This window comes from Hemitrygon akajei, chromosome 6, assembly GCF_048418815.1.
Source record: "Hemitrygon akajei chromosome 6, sHemAka1.3, whole genome shotgun sequence".
Taxonomy (NCBI): Eukaryota; Metazoa; Chordata; class Chondrichthyes; order Myliobatiformes; family Dasyatidae; genus Hemitrygon; species Hemitrygon akajei.
Window position 1 is genome coordinate 149,021,129 of NC_133129.1, and position 22,547 is coordinate 149,043,675.

At 40.6% G+C, this 22,547-nt stretch overlaps 1 protein-coding gene across 3 annotated transcripts in view; it reads right to left on the reverse strand.

Annotated features, from left to right (window-relative positions):
- Positions 1 to 2,674: 2,674 nt before the first annotated feature.
- The window catches only part of lmo1 (LIM domain only 1), a 46,735-nt gene continuing 26,862 nt past the window's right edge, over positions 2,675 to 22,547 (reverse strand). For 2 of the 3 annotated variants that reach the window (XM_073049519.1, XM_073049520.1), the window contains exons 2-4: positions 13,901 to 14,114; positions 4,149 to 4,274; positions 2,675 to 3,097 (exon numbers count right to left, since the gene is read on the reverse strand). In XM_073049519.1, coding sequence (XP_072905620.1) covers positions 2,992 to 3,097; positions 4,149 to 4,274; positions 13,901 to 14,114 — 446 coding nt within the window. In that variant the 3' untranslated portion in view covers positions 2,675 to 2,991. Of the gene's footprint in view, positions 3,098 to 4,148; positions 4,275 to 13,900; positions 14,115 to 17,553; positions 17,686 to 22,547 lie in introns of those variants that run through there. The other variant, XM_073049517.1, reaches the window with a different exon arrangement.

Here is a 22,547-nt window from a genome sequence, read left to right on the forward strand (position 1 = left end):
GATACCTCCTCCTCATCTTAGTGTCCCTTATGAGCCAAAGGTCAGCAAGTTGCATTTCCAGTTCTTTAACACATTGAGGAGCTGCAGCTTGATGCACCTGGTACAGCTGTGGTTATCTAGGAGGCTGGAGATCTCCCAGGATCTCACAAAGAAAACAGTCTGTGGAGCCATTATACACTAGCAGATGGAGATGAGGAAAAGCTTACTAGATACCATGTTACTGACACCTGTTGAGCCAAAGGTCTCTCCACTAACACTGCCCCAATCCAACAATGGCCACTGGTCACACCCCGAGAATATGGCCATAAAACGTTGACTTTTAAAGCCGTCTCCTCAACTTGGGTGAAGACACCACCTCCGAACTCAGACTGGCTGCTGTTTAAGTGCGAGGATTGTATTCACCATCCTTTACAATTTCCTCTATGTTGCCTTAAATTCTTATCCCTTTCTAAACATCACCTTATTCTGTATTCTGGAGACTTCTGCGATCTCTCCTACACTTACTTTCCCTTTTATTTTATCAACGCTTTTCCAAGCTGTTTAACCCACACAATAAAGCCCAACCCACAGCCTTAGTTATGCAATTTACTAGGACCTTGGGTCCCAACATGGCTCAGATGAAGCCCGTCATCAGAACCGCTTCTTCCTTCCTCCGTACCGGTGCCAATGTCCCACACATTTAAACCCACTTCTCCCATATCTAACTTCATGTTGTATTAACCCAATACCAGTTTTTTCTGGGCTCAGGTAACAGTACAGAGATTACGACCTTGTAGGTTGTTTAAATGTAGTCCCTGGCTGCTCAACTTTCTTCAGCAGAACCTCTTTTCTTGTTCTTCCCATGTCTTTGGTGCCATATGAACAACTCAATCCTTTCCTTTCCCACTCCAAATTTCTGTGCAGATCAGATGAGTGCCCTGAACCCAGGCACCAGGAACACAGGTTTTGAGTCTGTCAAATTCTTGTGACAAAATTGTCTATACTATCCTAAATTACTACATTTCACTTCCTCCTCTCGAATGACTCCTGAACCAGTGTTGTGGTTCAGTTACTGATCCTTCCTACACCCACCCCCCCCCCACCCCCATTCTCATCCTTGGAATAACAACCACTGACCTGTTGAGCAAGACCAAGGGCTGAGGCTCCTGCAGCATGACCTCTGATCCCTCTATCTGCCACTCCAAATTACACCCTTTTGTCCTCGTGTGCAACTGTCAGATTTCCTACATTAATGGGTAGATAAAATATTTCCTTAACGAATGTGCGCTGAGGCTCTGGAAGTGTTATAGTGCTACATAAATCTACACAAATACAGTTCCATTATTTAGAGAATTTAAATGTGATCATTTAAGCTACAAGTATTAACACTACTTGCATCGACTTGACAGTCAATTCCTGGATTTTAAGAGTTATTGAAATCATTTGAAAGCCATTTATAACTCAAGGAAAAAAAATTTGATTTTCTTACAGTAAAAATTGTTTTCAAAAGAATGGTTCATAACAAACATCTACAGAAATGCACAAATTAGGAGTTACTATTCAGATACAGATGCATAAAATCACCCAAATCCCTAAAGGAATTTTTCATTTGAATTCCCTTCATTAGTATTAGCATATCTAAACATTTCTATGTCAGACCCAAGACAGAACCAGACACGATTCTGAATAAATGCATCCAAAACACCAAAAGGGTTCTCTTGTGAAATTAGTCATTGTGGCACATCTGCTAAACCAGCAGAGATCATACAAGTTTTTCCAAATTGCTACTCTGCATGAAGTATATTTCAGTGCATTTGAAAGTGAAGGAACAGCATCCACTCAGCAATTTTCATGTTATGTACCTACTGCATTTCAAAAACTACAAAGGCAACTGCCAGTGAGTTAGAAAACAAATGCTTGAAATCCAGGTCAGGCAGAAGAGAACATGTTAACACTTCAGACTATTCATTAGCAGTTGGAAAAACAAATTTCATTAGCAGGGAAAAATGGAGGGATTGGTAGAGCAAATTGCCCTCATCTCACTCACCTCTGCAACTGAAGTAATTTTTCTTCCCAATTTTGATCAGGGTCTTGGACTTGAAATGCTAATTCCACTTCTTTCCACCGATGCTGCCGAACAGCTGAGCATTTTCTGTATTTTTTTTTTATTTCACATTTCCAGGATCAGTTTGTTTTGATTCAGAAGTTTCAAACCATTTCGTAGTAACATTGCTACAAGTATATGCAACGAATCAGACATCTGCATGTTCATTTCAGAACAAAGCCAGCTCAGGATACATCTAGCTAAATGATCATGCATTTGATAGAATGCATGAGAAATGCTCCATTTGGAATATTGCACTCAACTCAAATGTACTGTTTACAGAAGCAATAATTCCCTTGAACCCAATTCACCATGACATTCCTGAAGTTCTAGAAGACAAAAAGTATGCCACTAAACTATTCCTTTCTTCCCTGAGAACAGTATTTAGTGGCACTCAAATGCTATTTTAGATTTTTCAGTAGTGGCATTGTACTTGTTTTGTTGTAGAGCCAGTCCTATAATAAAGATGCATAGTTCAATTAGAAATCTTGCAGCTGCATGAGCTATCAGCTTTCCAGGACAGTTTCAATATCAAAATAATCCCCCCCATTTTCCACGATACATCTAAAAGAATCAGTTTTTCACAAGCAGAACATTTAATCTTCTTTAATGCACACCAGTAATAATAAAATTGCAATACATTTATGTAAAATAAATGTTCCAGTTTATATATACAGAAACACTGTACATACCCCTCCCAGACCCAACATCACAAAACATACAGGCAAAGCACTGCCCAGCTAAACAAGCACAGCTGTGCATCTAAAATCTTAACTGCTTTGTGTTGAAGATTGTTACTTTAATCCATCCTGGACTATTTGAAGTGTTGCAAGCAAGCTGACAGATGCTCTCCATTTATGTTTAAGCATTGTAGCTCACCCCACAATGCTTTGAAGGTCATGAGCAAGTCACTGAACTTGTGATGAGAAACTTCCATTCATTGCCCCTTCCTCATAGTCCATTTGGCAGAGGATCATGTTATTCTTCAGAAAAAATTTGTCTCCCACACAAAACCTAGAGAAAATTGCAAGGTACACTGGTGAGCTTGACATTCCACGGAATTCATATTCCACAACAATCTAATTTGGACCAGAGGGCATAACATTGGAGTATGATACCACTGTATTTAATCATGGCACTGAATACATGTTATATACATTTTAAGTTTTATTGCTCAGGATCAGAAGGAAGTTTTTACAACTCCAGCTGGCATAATTATTTCAAATGCAGAATGCTATTGATAATTTTCAACATGTTTTCAGCAAACAATACTACACTGACCAAAATCAGTTCTGCATTGCAAGGTTTTGAAATTAAACTGCTGTGTGCCTACATCAATAGATGCAGATGCACGTTAATCGGCTGCTATCACTAGCGCATCGAAGATTTTAAACTTATCCCACTTTCATCCTGATTATGGAAGGTAAATTTCCACCTGCAGTAAACATGATTGAGCAGGTTTTCAGAATGAGCCCTCCTGGTAGATGGTTGTGATCTTGTATGGTCAAATCCATTTTCAGATTTTCCAAATTTAGCCTGTCTCTAATAGGTTACTATATGATCAACTGGTGACCAGAAGGTTCCCTGCTGCTATTCCTGTAAATGCTTTAGATTTGCTCAGATTTTTGCCAGAAGACATCTTAATTGGCCTCTTAACTGGCCAATCTCCAGAGTGCTCAGGAAAATCAAGAGGTTGGAATTTCTGCTTCTGTCAGCCGAAGGCAATATAGAAAAGCAGACAGACTCTTTCCAACCCAATACATGCTACTGAAATACTTATGTATTAAAGTTGCACAAGTTAACCATTTATTCTGCAGAATGTCCTTCCCTAAAAAGTAACTCAAAAGGCACATTCAATTGTTGGCAGTCAGAATTCATGCAATGCTTGTTACCATGTAAAACATTCAATTTAACACCTCCCCACATTTAGGGAGTAGATAGGGGAACTTAGAAGGACAACTGGAATCACAGAAAACAAACATTCCAGCTGGGTGTATTATAGACAATAGATGAAGGCTACATGTTTAATTTCCAACATAAGGCAATTGCTCTCTCCCAAACCTACCTCTGATTACAAAGTTGACAGGCAAAGCAGTCCAAGTGGTAGACATTATCACGGGCTCTCATCACCATCTCAAAAGCAGGAATCAGTTTACTGCATGCTGCACAATTCCCAGTGGTACCAAAGAGCCTAGACAAAAAGTGATGTAACATATGCAATGAGGAAAAAAAAGGTAATTGGATAAAAAGCAAAACCTAAATTTAGGGCCTTGATCTTGCATTGCAGGTATTAATTGATGTATTTTATTAAGTAAAGAGCAATTAGGCAGAGTGGTGCCTTCTCTTCAGAAGTTTAGTTTCAAGCCTGATTAGCATTCAAGGCAACAGTTCCATTCAGAGAGCATAGATTATTGCAAGGCACATCATACAAATCACCATCACTTCCCATTTGCTTGTGGACAAGGATCCTAGAGCACCATTGAGAATAAATAATCTCTTGATCTTGGACTATTCTGATGTTAACCACCTATCAGCAAATGTTTAGAGGCAGCACAAGATGCATAAAATACCCAACTCCCCGGGAGTCTTATTTCTGGGCTGTCAAGGAACATCTGTGGAGAAAAACATTTTGGGTCAATGAACTTTCATATGTATGAGGGTGAAATGGCAAGGTTTTTGCCTTGCCCCGCAATGTTTAATGCAGGACTGCAAACATGGAAATCTGCATTAAACATGAACAGTCAAAGAAAAACCCAGTGACATTAAGACAGAAGCTGAAAATTGTGCAAAGCCTTTAATGCTGCCCAAATAGTTCAACACTTCTGTTTGAATGGCAGGGAGCCTTCTCATTATATAATTTCTAATTAGCACATTAGTTGGATGCAGTTTAGGTGTCGTTTAAAACATTAAGAATTTCCCCCTCCAAAGACAATCAGAACACACCTCATTCCCAAAGTATAAATCAAGTTACTTACCTTATTCAACTCCATTGACTCAAGTCTGCAAGAGTCACCTATCAATGTTCAAGTGTGATATTCTGGTGCATTCTTAAATTTACTCTTGCCCCATTCTCCCAAATGGAGAATATCATATGCAAGTCACCCAAACTTGAGAACAAAATCCTTGAACACTTCCTGGAGAAAGCATACCATCTTTCTGCCTACCAAGCCTTAAAGTTGGCATCAAATCCATATGCAGGGTAAAATTACAAACCAATTTATACACCTTAAATTTAAAAACAATAGCATATCTGTAAATTCCTACATATTAACAGCCCCTTCCCTCACTCTCAAAAAGCAAATTGGAAACTCGCATGTTAATCCACTGGTGTTCCCAATGGTCAAAAACTTGGTGTAATTAGTCAACTAATTAGATTGAACCAGATGTTAATGCAGGTGGTAATTGTCTAATCACCTTTGCAATGGTGTTTGTTATTTAGAACTATTTACATGCTCCATTCCCTCCGGTTATTGGTGGTGTGGGAAAGAGACTGATAACATGCATCTCTAATCTCTTGGTAAAGCATCCCATTTCAAATTTTAACTTCTTTCAAATATCTGCATTGGTAGCTTTAAACAGCACTTTGAGAATCATTGTACTTCTACAATCCAAATTAGTTCTTGCTAATTGTCCCTAGTCACCCAGTTTCTTACTCCACTGGAATCAAATTTAGCATCAACATAATTTCATACATTACAGATCTCAATCCAAATATGACAGATTTATAGGGCAGTCCATATTCCAGAAATCTGCATGCATTACTTGCTCTCCATCTTTAATGAATTTATCAATCTACTTCTTCAGACACGATCAAAGCTTCAGTTTAATAAGTGCTCCAGCATCATCTTCCAAAGGATTGTTCTGGGAAGCTTTGGCTGGAATGGCTGACCCAGGAGCTTGTGCCTAATCCATGGGCCATCAGGTCTTGTTTACGCCTGGGTAAAAGGTGATGTTCTATGCTTTAGCATTACAAATGTTCCTTCAATTAAAGGACTTTCTTCCTTCTCATTTGCACTCAAGGGCCCCCACTTGTACAGAACATATTTCTCCTCAAAGTTCATACAATGTTTAACACCCAATATCCAGCCCCACACCTATTTATCACCATCCTTTGGATTCTTGTACTTTACTTTCTTGATGAACATTCCAAGAATAGGCTTTTGATCCTTCAGTTTTAGTTGACCAACATACTAATTCAATAAATTCTCCACTGTCAGATCATATGGGTTTTAAAATTGATATTTTATGATGAATACCAAAGTCACAGGCAGATCAACTGACTGGAATGTTCACCAATATCTTCAGCCTCCTGCTTCAGCAGTGAGGTACTCAACTGCTTCAGACAGACTTCAATTACACTGGTGCCGAAGAACAAAGTAACCCCCCCTTCAATGACAATTGTCCAGTAGCACTTACATCCACTGTGACAAAGTTTTGAGGTTAGTGACAAAACATCAACTCCTGCCCGAGAAGCACCAACTTGTTTACTGTCACAACAGTACGTGTCATTTAATTGGCTACTCGCTCAACTCGAACATTTGGACAGTGTAGATTTGTGCACCAGGATGCTCTTCATGGACTACAGCTGAGCATTCAATATCATCCCCTCAAACTTGATCAACAAGCTTCAAGACCTAGGCCTCAATAGAACCACAGAACATTACAGCACAGAAACAGGCCTTTTGGCCCTTCTTGGCTGTGCCGAACCATTTTTCTGCCTAGTCCCACTGACCTGCACCTGGCCCATATCCCTCATCCATGTACCTGTCCAAATTTTTCTTAAATGTTATAAGTGAGCCCGCATTTACCACTTCATCTGGCAGCTCATTCCACACTCCCACCTCTCTACATGAAGCCCCCCCCAATGTTCCCTTTAAACTTTTCCCCCTTCACCCTTAACCCATGTCCTCTGGTTTTTTTTCTCCCCTAGCCTCAGTGGAAAAAGCCGGCTTGCATTCACTCTATACCCATCATAATTTTATATACCTCTATCAAATCTCCCCTCATTCTTCTACGTTCCAGGGAATGAAGTCCTAACCTATTCAACCTTTCTCGGTAACTCAGTTTCTCAAGTCCCGGCAACATCCTTGTAAACCTTTTCTGCACTCTTTCAACCTTATTAATATTCTTCCTGTAATTCGGTGAACAAAACTACTCACAATATTCCAAATTCGGCCTCACCAATGCCTTAATAAACCTCACCATAACATTCCAACTCTTATACTCAATACTTCAATTTATAAAAGCCAAAGTACCAAAAGCTCTCTTTACTACCCTATCTACTACCCTACCCTTTTGGAAGATCTGAGCTAGATCTAGCACACAAGTGCCATTAGAGGAAAGCATGCTAGCACCTTTACTTTAAGTTTGCGAACATTGAGCACGATCTAAATCTTCGACAAGCTTCTGTAGGTGTGCAGTGTAGAGTACCACACATCTACAGCCTGGTATGGAAGCACCAATGCCTTTGCAAGGAAAAGCCTACAAGTAGTTGTAACAGCCCAGTCCATCACAGGTAAAGTCCTCCTTACCATTGAGCACATCTACAAGGAGTGCAGACACAAAAAAAAAGCATCAAGGACCCCCACCATCCAGGCCTTACTTTTCTCACTGCTACCATCAGGGAGATACTGAATCCTCAGGACCCATACCATGAGGTTCAGGAACAGTTATTACCCCTCAACATTAGGTTTCTTGAACCAGAGGGGATAACTTCACTCACCCCCTTCCAGAACAATTACCACAACCTATGGACTCATTTTCAAGAACTTTTCATCTCCTATTCAATATTTATTGCTTTTTTCTTCTTTGTACAGCTTTTGCAAATCGGTTTGTCTTGTTGGGTGCATTATTTCATTGATTCTTTTGTTTCTTGCATTTATTGTGAATGCCCTCAAAATGAATCTTAGGTTTGCATGTGGCAGCATAAATGTACTTAATAAATTTACTTTGAACTTTATTGCTTTACATTTTAGAGAAGACTCCCAACCTTTGATTCCATCTTGCAGAAATGGTTTCTCTCATCTCCTTTGTTCCCAGAATGTTAGAATCACTCCTCAGTTTACTTGGCTTGTCTCAAGTACGTTCTCAAATCTACGCAGTAAAGCGCAGTCAGTATGCTTTTTAATCACTGCACATCCTTTCGCAGTTCTCTTTAAAAATTACAGGTTAATGGAATTCTGGCTTTTAATGTCTCAGGCCTTCAGGTCCGGAACTACTTAGCAGCTTTACCATTCAAAAGCTTCTGTCCAGCTCTGCCTCATGATTGACTATTGTTATAATTTGAGATGTGTACCATTTTCATTCTCAATGCTATCATTTTTGAACCAAACTATGCTGTCTTAATAAATACAAACAACTTTTTATTCATTATCCAAAATTCTTTAAAGAGCCAGTGGCTATGCAGACCCCAATTCATGCCATGCCAAAGCCTGCCTACACATCACCCTTCATCTTCAGCCAGCCAGATTTACATCTAGCTTGTTATTCCTCGATCATTAAAGTTATTCATAACTTGTCACTTTCACAAATTTAGCTTATTGAACCACATCATAGGAACAATAGGGATACATTGTGCATGTTCAGTCAAGGTTCCCTTTGGCAAGAAAGCACAGTGCACTGCAATTTAAAAACATTTTAAAAGCACAAGGAGTGGATTTGTACTCAGATGGAGCCTATAGACCAACTTGCTTACAATTTGTAAACATGAATTGTTTCCTTACTTCCTACCCTTTAACCTTCCCAGAAACTTAGAGCAAATGATTGCAAGCCACACTGAGAAAGACCATCTTACCAAGTTGTAGAACAATTCTGGCAATTGAACTAGTGTAGGCCGTCAAAAAATGATAGCCTTGTTATTACATTTGACTTGAGGAATGCTCACTACCACCACAGCTCCCACCCAAATTCCAGATCACATCTGCATACTAAACCTAATTAGAGAAAGCAGTATATAACCCAAAAATGTAAATAAGATTTCAGAAGACTTCAGTCTTACATGTGTATATACTTTACTAAAAAATTTACATTTGCAGAAGGAAAAAATGGAACTGCATTCAGTATACCCTTTGATTTGAATGGTTCTGACAACTAATAAATTGCACATGACTGATTTCTTCCAACTAATCAAATTGGTGGTTACCAATTTAAAATGAAACCCATTCTAAGAGCTATGAAATTTGCAGGGAGATTTCACTATGGCGGTCAGGTGAAAATTAGTCTATACAGTTGCAAGTACCCAAGGATTAACTAATAAACTCAGATCAACGACTGGATAAAAGCCACTATTAATATCATGGATCGGAGGTTAACATGTACAGAAATATCTGGAAATTACAACCCCAGCATGGCAGGAGAAATTGCACATCTCTTAAGGGAGAAACCTTTGATGATAAAGAATGCACACCAGTGGAGTGGACGGAGGATAACAAACCATAGGTTCACTTTTATTGAGGTAGATTATAGGCTAAAATGAGACTGCTTTCCCTCTAAACAGAAATGCCCTAAAATGAGCAAATCTAGTACACACCCAACACAATTATGGAAAAGAATGGAAGTTGGTTCAATCCTAGAAATGCCTTAAGCAATATCACATGGACAAAGACTTCCATAATCCTGCCTCATTTGATCACTTGTGCAGCAAAACCAGTTAAAAGCAACTGAAGGATCCGACTGGAAAAATAGCCAACACTCAACTTTTATTTGCAAACTAGCTCAACACACGCTTAGTCATACAAGCGAGGTGCACAAGTATTCAATTGAAGCGAGTCGTACATAATTTTAATGTCTTGCGTGAATATTTAAGACCATGATTTAACAAGTCAGTTAATAGCATTCTTTAAGCTCCATAGCAGAGTTAGAGCAATATACAAGCAGTGGGCTTTATTCAGTAGAGGTGTGAGGGGGGGGGGCAGGAACAAAAACCCCAGCTCCTTAGAATCAGATTTTAAAATTCCCTATATTTTCCTAGTTTGGAAAGTCAAAACATTCTGAACAGTTTGCAGCTGGAGTACAATGCTTAAACCATGGACAAGGCACAATTCAGTAACTGGATTTATTGGCTTGAGTGGAACCAGTACCTAGTCAAGGTGTCAGCAAATCCATGCAAAGCCACAATGATACAGCTCCACAGGACTTGTATTCTTTGGGACCAAACTTTGTTTAAAGAGCTTCCATTCACTCCCACATTCAGGCTGTGCTCTGAAGAGTACAAAGGATGACATTTTAAAGTTGGCACGATTTTTCCTGTGCAGCTTGAAGACTGAAGAATGCATTACTAAATTCCAATGGGTTTCAGCTTATTTTTAAAACACTGCATTAAAATGATAAAGTAGCTTAATTTTGAAATGTTTCAGGTACAGGACCATTCCAGTACCACATTATATGCAGCTTGGTCCCACGTTACTGGCAGATGTTATTAAAATGACCAAGAGAGGTAGCTGAAGAGACAGGAGGCATTAGTAACAGTCAACTAGATTCTGGAATGGTTCTGGAAGGCTAGAAAATTGTGAATGTCGCTCCACCCTTTAAGGGAGGGAGGCAAAAGGAATTATAGGCTGGCTAGCTAGCCTAGCTGCAGTGGCTGGGGATATGTCAGAGTCAGTGAATGTTGTTTACCTGGATTTTCAGAAGGACTTTGATAAGGTGTTACATGCAAGGCTGCTAAACAAGAACCCATTGTATTACAGATAAGACTAGCATGGATAGGAGATTGGTTGACTGGTACATACCAAAGAACAGGAATAAAGTGGGTCTTTCCTGGTTGCCTGCCAACGACTGCAGAGGTCAGTGTTGGGTCCACTACTTGCATTACATGTAATGAACTGGATGATGGAATTGATTGTTTTGTGGCCAATCTTGTAGACGATGCAGTGCAGTGTTGATGAAGCAGGGCATCTGTAGAACTCAGGCAGATTGAGAGAATGGGCAGAGCAGTGCCGGATAGAATATAGGGAAGTGTGTGGTGAAGGACAAAGTAGACATTTTCTAAATGGGAATAGAATTTAAAAAAAAACAAACAGGTGCAAAGGAACTTGGAAGTCTTTTTGCAGGATTCCCTACAGGTCAACTTGCAGGGCAAGTTGCTGATAGGGCAAATACAATGTTGACATTTATCTTGCGGGGGGAAAAAGACGACAATAACAAAGGTGTAATGCCGAAGTTTTATTAGATATTGGTCAGACTGCACTTGGAATATCGAGAGCAGTTTTTGGCCCCTTAAATATCTGCTGACATTGGGGAGGGTCCAGTGGAGATTCATGGATGGTTAACATGAGGTGCCTGTAGTCACTGGAATTTAGAATGAAGGTTGGGGTTGGGGGTGGGAAGAAGAGTCTCTGATACCTATCCAATAGTGAAAGGGCTAGATAAAGTGGATGTGGAGAGGATGTTACCTATAAGTGAGTTTAGAACCAGAAAGCACAGCCTCAGAATAGAGGGACATGTATTTAGAACCAATGAGGAGCCATTTCTTTCACCAGGTGTTGAATCTGTGGAATTCATTGCCAGGTCTGCTGTGTCGGCCAAGTCATTGAATATATTTAAAACAGATTGATGCCCTGGTTAACCAAGGACCTATCAAAGGTCACAGGGAGAAGTCAGGAGAATGGGCTTGGGAGGGATAATAAATCAGACATGGAATGTAGAGCAGACTCAATGGGCTGAATGGCCCAATTCGGCTCTTGTGTGTTTAGTGTAGTTTAGACCTGATCTCCATGTATTTGAAGCAATACTCAACCAGACAAATCTTAAACAGAAAGTCCAGGATGCCAACATGCAGAAACACACGAGTGATTAACTATAAAGTTTGGAGCACTAGGGCAACAAGTCTAATCTATGGCCAGTCTTGAAGTTTGAATACAAAAAAGCTGAAGTAGTTCACTGACACATTCACATTTGTACATGTGGGTGGAGTTCTTTCTTAGAAATATGATTTAGTAAATCAAGCAGCATCCATGAGAGAAATACGATGAGTCCATTTACCAGGACTAATCAAGGGTCTGGGCACAAAATGTTGACTAGACACTACCCCACAAGTGGAGCTCCTCCAGCATTTTGTATACTGCCCTGGATTTCCAGCATCTGCAAAAACACACTTGTGTTTATGATTCAGTAGATGAAGTGGTTTGAAATGAGGGTTTATCAATTTTAACTTGGGAATCAATGGAATACATTTTAAAACCACCTTAACACTGCTGGCACTGTTAGTTATAAGTCCATTATATCCAATTGACCTTCTGTCCAGAAGGAAATTCAATACTGCAGCTGAGAAATGACCGAAGTTTTATGCAGAATTGTATCAACATTACACGGACTTAAGAAATGGATGCATTCCCTGCCCATATACCCCTTTAAAGGAAACTTGGGTAAATTTGTAAATTGAATGTCATCAGTTTTCCTGATCCCCAATTGCCTTTTTAAGCAATGAGATCTTTTAATTACCTCCCAGTGAGGAGTTCTTGGATTTAGAACAAGCAGTGATTAAAGTTTTCATGCTAGGTGAAATGTAGAGGGAATTTGCAGCTGATGCTCAACATATTAGCTAACCACCCTGGTTTTCTGATGAAGGTCACACATGTGAGGTGCTGACAGTAGTCTGGGAAAGTAATTATACTTCATTTCATAGATAATACATTATGCAGAGGGAGCAAATATTCGTGATGGATGAGATACCATGCATGCAGGCTGCATTGTCCTGGTCAGTAATGAGCTGTGTTTTGTTAAAGCTGCAGTCATTCAAGTAAATTTATTCCATCTATATCAGGAGTGTGATGGTGGGAATATTTGGAGTACATGGAGACTCACTTGTATTAGAATACCCAGCCTGGTGTGGTATCGCTGATCCATTTAATTTTCTGGACCATGAATAACCCCTGCCCAATGTTATTGATGGCAAGGGAACTACACCATTAGTGAATGGTTAGACTCCAGTTGAGATGTTTGGCATTTGTGGTGAAGAATGTTACTCACCATTCGTTAAAAATCATGCCTTAGTCTGTTCTGCAAACAGCAGGACAATTCATGAAAGGGGCTCAGTTCTGTTTGCATCATATATACACTTTATACCCTCTGCTCAAAGTTAGTGATGAAACACCAAGCTGGTTATCCCACAGTTATGTCAAGGAACTTCTTCAGCAAAGCCCTGCAGCTGAAATTAACAATCCCCAGGAGCCACAACTGCATTGTTTCTACAAGGCACTCCAAATGGGGGGGGGGGAGAAGAAGGAGAGAAGAGGAGAGTTTTTAACCAAAAGTTCCATTGTGATAGTGCCAAACAATGAGTTATATGAAGGACAGCCAACCTCAAGTTCAACTCAATGCTGGAGGAACTCAAAGTCAGGCAGCATCTATGGAGGAGAAATCAACAGTTAACCTTCTGGGACAAGATCCTTCATCAGGGCACTTCAAGTCCAGTTCTTCAGCCAATTTTAGAACAATAGTACAAGATCACTGATATTTATTCTGGAAAATATTTGAACATGGATACAATATTAGATTTTTCAGAACAGAAAGATAGGGCATGTAAAAATGGTCTCATCAATTTGAACTGCAAGGCAGGACTGTTGATAGATTTGCAGATTGTGATATTGACCCAGATATTTTTTGGCAGTATGTAAAGTGTCCTTCAGTTTATCAACAACTTCCTAGCCATCATGTTCAATCCACAGCAAATGAGGTTTTTCCAGTTTTGTTAATCTATGTGCTATGGAACAATGATTTAGTATACTACCCTGGAAGGAACAAATTAGTACCAAGATTGTAATCTTCAAGGAGCATTCTTAAGTTCAAATTTTAGACTTTTTTTGTAACTATATTTACCTCAAGTAGTCTCTACGGCAAAGAATTAGATTTGCTTTTGTGTAGAGAGTTGATCCAACCTCTCCAAGGCGGCAGTCACAACAGGCACATTTTAGACAGTCTTCATGCCAATATTTGTCCAGTGCCTTTAGCAGATATCGATCCTTGATTTTGCGATTGCAGCCCGCACAGCCCTTCTGCTTTCCTTTCGGTTGCACAGAAAGCATGGGTACACCTGCAAGCCAGAGGAATTTAGTTAGAAGGATTAATGCTCAAAGCTTCCTTTCCAAAAGGATCTGAGGAACTAAACAAGCCATTATAAACTGGACTTTATATACATCACCCAGATAGCATCCTCCTACTTTTCTCTACATCCATTGGCTGCAGAAGGACTAGTAAAAATGGATGCGCATCTAACATTTAGGAATTAGTGAAAGAATCAAATTTACAAGTCATGGTATTTTATTCTACCAAAATATTGGTATTTTTGTAGTTTATGACCAAATAAGTTTTTTTTATAGCTGATTTAATACTTTTGAATGGTGGTATGGTTTACAAAATAAATCAAGTTAACCAAGACTTCCAAGTTACAGTCTGGTAGTTCAAATCCCACCTCAGATGAAAAACTTCAATTAAGCCAGAGTTTAAAAATTAGTCCCATTAATGTGACCACAAGCCTGCAGACCATTGTTAAAAATCCACAGAACAGAACATGAACAGGTCCTAAAGCGCATATCTGCACTGACAATGCCATCTAAACAATCCTGTCGGCTGCACAAGGCAGGAGTGAAATGAGGCCATTTGGCCTATTATGTCTGCTTCATGGTTTCATTATTTCTTCATGGTTGATTAATTATCTCAGCCCCATTGTCTCACCTTCTCAAGTCACTTTTATTGTCATTTTGACCATAACTGCTATGTACAGTACATAGTAAAAATGAGAACTTTTTCAGGACCATGGTGTTACATAACAGTACAAAAACTAGACTGAACTATGTAAGAAAACAAAAAAAGCTACACCAGACTACAGACCTACCCAGGACTGCATAAAGTGTACAAAACAATGCAGGCATTACAATTAATAATAAATAGGACAATAGGGCAGTAAGGTGCCAGTCCAGGCTCTGGGTATTGAGTCTGATAGCTTGGGGGGGGAAGAAACCCCAAGTTTCCATAGTCAGTCTGACCATAGACCATAGTCTGGTCGTGAGAGCCCAAATGCTTCGGTGCCTTTTCCCAGACGGCAGGAGGGAGAAGAGTTTGTATGAGGGGTGCGTGGGGTCCTTCATAATGCTGCTTGCTTTGCGGATGCAGCGTGTATTGTAAATGTCCGTGATGGCGGGAAGAGAGACCCCGATGATCTTCTCAGCTGACCTCACTATCCACCTGCAACCTTTGATGGCCTGATGAAGAACCCATCAGCCTCAGCTTTAAATATCCCCACAGCCATCTGTGGTAATGAATTCCACATTGACTACCTCTGGCTAAGGAAATTCCTCATCTGTTCCAAATGGAATGTCTCCATTCTGAGGCAGGGCTTCCTTCCTAGATTCCCCCATTTTCCAAAATATCCTATCACCCACTATACCTAGACCTTCCTATATTCAATAAGTTTCAATAAGACCACCCCATCCTCATTCTTCTAATTCCAGTAAGTACACGCCCAGAGCCATCAAGTGTCCTTCTTACCTTTCGTGCATCACATTGAGCTGTGGTAATTCAGCCCTCAGAACCTGATACTGAGCTCTGGCAAACTGGCCAAACCTTGCATATCAAGTTTATTGTCATTTCAACTGTATACAGCTAAACAGAACAACATTCCTCTGGACCAACGTACACAGAACATATAACAAAGTAGTACTACCACAAATAAATTAGCAAAGTGCTTTTATGTCACAATCTAAGGAGTAAACAGTATAACACTACAGGCATTTCATACAAGGCGAGGCCTGGGTCACGGCAGTGATGTGGGGATGAGTACGAGATAGATCCAAGTCTCTAAATGCCTGTTAAACATTATTATATCAACTTTTACCACCTTCTAGTTATCCACTCAAAAAGTCCAGAGTTTCATACTTTTATCAGCTCATCCCTCAACCTCCAATTCAATCCTGTCTATGACCAAGCCAATATTGAATAATTAATTGCTTTAATAACCAAACTTAATCTTCCAGATCAGCAAAGCTAGAGGAATCTTGTTAAATTAATGCTCACTGCCTTACTCAATTGTCACATTAAAACAATCCAAATTTAGACAGGAGACCATGCCCACCCAAAGCCATATTGACCACCCTTGACTAGTCCACGCTTTTCAAAATGAGAAGTGCCCAGGAAACTTCTGCAATAAATCCCAACCACTGACAAAGTTCATCCGCCTATTTACTGGTTTCCCAACTGAACTACTTAAAGGAAACACATTGGCTATTCTCCAGTCTTTAGGCATCACAATTATAAGGAAAATATAAAGACCTTTATCAAGATCCCAGCCATCACCTCCCATGCATTTCTCTATTATGGGATAGATCATCAGGCTCTTGGGACTAATTCACCTTAATGTTTTCAGACATCTAGATATTTATATTCTTTCAGATAGATCTTCCCTCTAACCAATCTGGCCCATGAACATCCAGACTTCTTGTAGTATTATCCACGGCCATCCTAACTTACCCTAAATGTCTAACAAGCCTGCACCATGTTAAAACACTACAATAACCTGGCATCAACCTGTAAATTTAGACGAGTCTTTCCTGACCTGGTGAAGCCCTTGTCACAAACATCTGGCCACTTGCCGAAATTGAGAGAGCTGTCTTAGAAAAACAAGGTTACAGTTACGTCAAGTTTGTTGGGTTCCTATACCACTGAGAAGTCAGGCCAGTTTTCAAATGGAGTGTAACTGGAAAGCATTTGAAATCTCATGGTAACAAGCATGGCCAGGGGAACCCAAAAACCAATTACAGGCCATCTCCAGGTTACAAGCACCTGGATTTGGAGAGGGTACAGAAGAGGTTTACCAGGGTGTTGCCTGCATTAGAGAGCATGTGCTATAACAAGAACATGGATAAACATGGGTTGTTTTGAGGGGAGATCTGATAGAGGTTTATAAGATATGAGAGGCATAGAAAGACCATCTTTTTCCCTGGGGTGAAATGTCTAATACCAGAGGGAATTACCAGGGGGTAATTTCAAAGGAGATGTGAAGGACTTTTTTTTTTGAACAAAGTGGAGGGTGCCGGAAATGCACTGCCTGGGGTGGTGGCAGAGGCAGATACATTAGACTTGAGATGTTTAGATAGGCTAAGGAATGTGAGGAAAATGCAAGGATATGGACATTGTGTAAGCATAGGGGATTAGTTTAATTAGTCATTTGATTATTAATTTGTTTGGCTTGGCAAAACATTGTGGGACAAAAGGCTTGCTCTTTTGCTGTACTGTTCAATGTTTTAACTTATGACACCTTTATATACAAATGAGCTACCATTAAAGCCTGGCATACATACACATTCTTACAAACTGCAGAACAAATTTCCCCTCCATTAGTAATTGTTCCTTGAGCCTTGTAGGCTTTTAATGAAATTACAATACAATTGAGATGTTACCACATCAAGTGATTTTTGCACATTTTTCAATAAATAGTCGTCTTATAGGCAACTGTAAAAACAGAACTCGTTCATTACCTGGGGTTAACCCAAAATCAGTACTCCACATTGACTGATGAAATTAAGACATCCATAACCAGTAACTTGAGTACCACCAGCATCGACCAAATCCTGAGGAACAGCCTATATAATTTGACAGGTAGTAATTAGGCCAACATCATCGGACTGACTTAGCCTGTCCACATTCCACCAGCTTCAGATGCTCGTCCGTGAAAGAATTAATAGGTGACACTGTACAGTTCTTGTAAACAAAGGCCACTCGTCACATCAGATACGGAAAATCTTGTTCCACACCACCATAGATGACGATCCACTGTAGGACATTCCATTTACCATTCCAATCCTAATGCAAAGCCAACATAATGATAATGTGAGGCTGATGGAGTTCATGGCGATATAGCATGGTCTAGACAGCTAAATCCCATGACCAGACTGGGTCTGCTGTTATGATACATCTGATGATTAATGGTGACAGACAATTAAACAAGAAAATTTAAGAACATTTCTGAACAATTGCAGGACCTTACAAGCAAGTGCAAAAGATTGGACTGTTTGCAACCATGTTTTGCCTGAAATATTTAGGAATACTTCATTAGGAGAGCTGAAGGTAGTGTTTCCGAGACAATGCAAAATGGTTCACATCTGCAGCAGATCCAGACAGGTGGCAACATCCTGTCAAGCTCTCATCTCCAAACCAGAAAGGCTATGATGGAAGTGAGATCCTGTAACTTGCAGAGTAAATCTGATCACCTCAAAATTTGCCAAACTGCATACAGTCGTGCCCGGAGAGCTAGACCATCACTGCACCAGCAAAGAGACCAGAGTTCAGGCTGCTGCCAATACTCTGCATTCTAGGTCTCAAATAAGAACTGGGCCAGAGGGAATGCACTGTAACCCGAGCCATAAAGAGGATAGTCTGAAGGCTTCAGGAGATAAATCATCCTTGTATCAGAGAATGCCAGGAAATCCAGTCAGCAAAGCAATTCTGGAGACTCCATTAAGCAGAATATTAAAGCCCAAGGAAAACGTGGCACTGACAACAGCTCATGCGAAGTGGACCAGGACAGCCCGCAGCAGTAGCACATCACCTCCAGTGAAGGAGCACTGATGTTTAGAGCAGGTACCCCAATGTTTAGGAAAGTGAGCAAACATGGAGTCAAATTTCAATGTGTAGTTCTCCATGAACACTAGCTTCACAATAACAATTTAAAATTTCTGTAAACCACCTCGTGACTACATGGCATATAACTATTGTCTTGGTTACAATTTAATTTTGTGATCAATAATCAATTTGGAAAGCTGCTTATCAGGACTACAATGATACGAGCTATACAAGCACTGATTTCCACCGAGTAATTTTTTTTGCCTTCAATACTCGACTGGATAAGGTTTATGTTGATTTGTTAATGGTTCCAAAAAATTTCCTAAACCACATTTAAGCCCTGAAGGAATGCAATCCAACCAAAGATTTGTCACTAACTTGCTATCATAGAATCCAATCATCAAGGTGTTCAGGTTTAATTGACACTTACTAACATTTACAAAGCCCTTAACAGAATTTTCCTTTGGCTCTAGATAGAAGCAAATAGATTGGCTTTCTACATATGATCTCTTGCAGAAAAGTTCCATTTTATTGAGTGCCAAGATTCATAATCTTGCGTTCAGCTCTAATCTCAAGGAAACTGGAACCCAATTTGAGGCAAGCCAACTACATTTTTTTAAAAAGACTAATGTTACACAGTCCACTTCCATTAAATGTTTTCAATTACATGAAATGGAAACCAATACTCTAGCCAGAAAATCCATTAGTTCACTATCTATGAAGAATGCACAAGTCTGAATTATAAATTGGGTATTAGAAAACAAGAAAAATTAAGCATTTTACTCTTCAGGGGAAAACTCCAATGGACAGTCAAAAAGTTTAAACTGTAAATGGGCTATTAAAAATGCTACAAAGTCAGAACTAGGTGATATGGAAAGGGAAAGTAATAAACATTTCCCTTGGCTTGCCACCAGTAAATCCAGCCGTCTTCAATGTGGTAGTGTCGCTGCTCTGGGTACTTAATTGGGAGAAGTCTACATAATTCATAACCACCAACATTGAGTTGGGTTTTGCTTTAAGAGACTGGGCTGATGTAATGACATGGTTACGCAAGGATTTTTAAGTGTGCTTGTGTGTTTAGGGTTTCATTAAGCAAAAACACCTCACTTTTATTTGCGGAAATCTACACTGCCACCTCAGCTTGTGATCTAGGTTCAGTCCTGGCTTCTGGTGCTGTGTGGAGGTTCACACGTTCTACCTATAATTATATAGCTTCCTCCCACATACCACAGATATTCTGCCTATTACGTTAATTGACCACTAAGCTGCTGCCAATGTAAGTGGGTGGTGGAAAATCAACAAGACAAATTCAGCATTGAGGTAGATGGGACTGCTGCAAAAGATAACGACTGGCCTATGTCACAATAAAATACAAAGTGGAGTTGAAATCCTCAATCCCAGGTGATGTGTCAGGGTTCAAGATAGGGATCAAAGAGGCAAGCATTACAGTCAATATTTGGATTAGATAGCAGACAATAAACTGCAGTTTATCTCAAGCTTTCCAAGCAGACAATTTGACTCAAGGACTTCTACCCTGGTGCATAAATCCAACATTTTCTTGTATATGGATACAGTTACATCTTCTGCATGATCCTACAGTTTTGATTCCTGTTCTGGGTTTAACACAAAGACAATACTGAAATATTTGCAACCAAGTACCAGATACAGTATCTGGATAGACTTTAGGGTGGAATGCCATCTTTCAGGCATCAATTTGTTCATCTGCTCTGTCAATTGTGGGCTAATGGCAAATGCTTTAAAGTATAGGAGCTTGAAAGGCATAGTATTAACTGGCTCACTTGTTTCGTAAAGACAAAACCACACTTAGAGTCATTGTAAGGAGGTCACATTGTCGAGGAGATTTACCAGGATGCTGCCTGGATTAGAGAACATGTCTTATGAGGATAGTGTTGTAATGTGAGTATTATTAAAAGTAAGTTAATACTAATTGGGGAGCTGTGGTAGCAAGAGTCGGGATCTGGGGTTGGCGAGGTTTTTACTTCCGCTCTTTTTACTCCCAGTATGCATTGTATATAGTTCCTCCACCCATGCCGCACGAGGTACCTGGAAGCCTCTGTATTGTAAATATCATTTGCCGTCCCCGATAAAGATGCTCTTTTGGCCATCAAGTTGTCGAGTGGTCTTTTTGTAAAGTTACCACATATTTTTGGAGACGAGGTAAACTGGTTTTGTGGATGGGTCGGCCCCGTTTTCGATCAGGAGCTGTGAGCGGGTGAGGAGCCTCCTGTTCGGATGGCTACGTTCAGAACGGTCAGTGTGTTCGACGAGCAAATTGAGGAGTGGCCGGAGTATGTGAAAAGGTTGGGCCACTTTTTCTGTGCTAATGGAATTACTGAAGAGGCTAAGAAGCATTCTATTCTCTTGAGTGTGTGTGGGGCAAGGACATACAAGCTGATAAGGAACTTAGCTACACCGTGGAAACCAGGAGAAATTCCATATGATGAACTGATCAAGCTCGTGGGGAACCACACAATCTGAAGCCTTCGGTGATAGTTCAACTGTTCAAGTTTCACAGCCATGTCCGGAAGCCAGGTCAGTCTGTGGGCGATTTTGTGGCCGAGCTTCGGCAGCTATCGGAGCATTGCAATTTCGGAGCCCTGTTGGATGACATGCTCCGTGACAGATTAGTATGTGGCATTAATAATGCCGCCATACAACACCATTTGTTGGGGGGAAAATTGCACCGTTGACTTTCAAGATGGCCCTAGAGATTGCTCAAGGCATGGAGTTGGCTGCTAATAATGCCAAGGATATACAGAAAGGATATTGGGGGGGGGGGGGGCGCACTTGACGGCAGAGCTCCAAGTCAGGAGGGGGGCTGGTAGACAGGAAAAGCTGGTGGAATGTTTTCGGTGTGGAGGAACACACTATGCAAATGTTTATAAATTCAAAGATACTGGCTGCCATGCTTGTAGCAAGAAGGGACATTTAGTTAAAAAGTGCAGGAGTTTAAAGGGTAAGGTTAAGCCTGGGTAGGGGAAAGCTCAACAGACTCAGGCAGCCACACATCCCCCAGGAGAAGCAGATGAAGAGGCAGCGTGTGCCTACAACATGTTTGGGGTGGAAACGGATGAGGGACCAACTGAACCATATTATGCCACAGTCACTGTCAAGGGAAAGGACACTAAATTCGAGATTGATTCAGGGGCGATGGCATTGGTCATTAGTGAAGAGACCTACAGGAGGACATGGGGATCCAACCTGCCTCCCATCAGCTCCAACTCAGGACCAATAAAGGGCAGCCCATTTAGGGGTGTTATATGTGGATATTTCGGCCGGGGACCAGAAGACTGAAGCCAGGCTGGTGATAGCTAAGGGCAGTGGGCCCAGTCTTTTGGGCTGCGATTAGCTTCTCAAAATCCAGCTCAACTGGCATGAAATTAAGTATGCACGCACGACGGAGGACATTCTGCAGCGGTATAGTGACATTTTCAGGGACAAGCTGGGCACACTGAAGGGAGTGACCGTGAAACTCTGTCAACCCTGAAGCCACACCACATTTTTTTAAGCCTAGGTCAGTGCCCTATGCCATGAAAGGCAAAGTCGAGGCAGAGCTGGTATGTTTACAGGGGCTGGGCATCATTGAGCCCGTCCAGTTTTCAAGGTGGGCGGCTCCCATTGCTCCAGTTTTGAAGGCAGGTAAAACGGTGAGGATATGTGGGGACTACAAGCTTACAGTGAATCAGGTCTCTAAGCTGGAGGAATACCCATTGCCACGGGTGGATGACCTGTTTGCAACCCTGTCAGGGGGTAAGCCGTTCACAAAGCTGGACATGAGCCACACCTACCAACTGCTGCTGCTCAACGAGGATTCAAAGGAGTACGTCACCATCAATACACACAAGGGATTATTCAAATAAAATCGCCTGGTGTTTGGAGTGGCGTATAG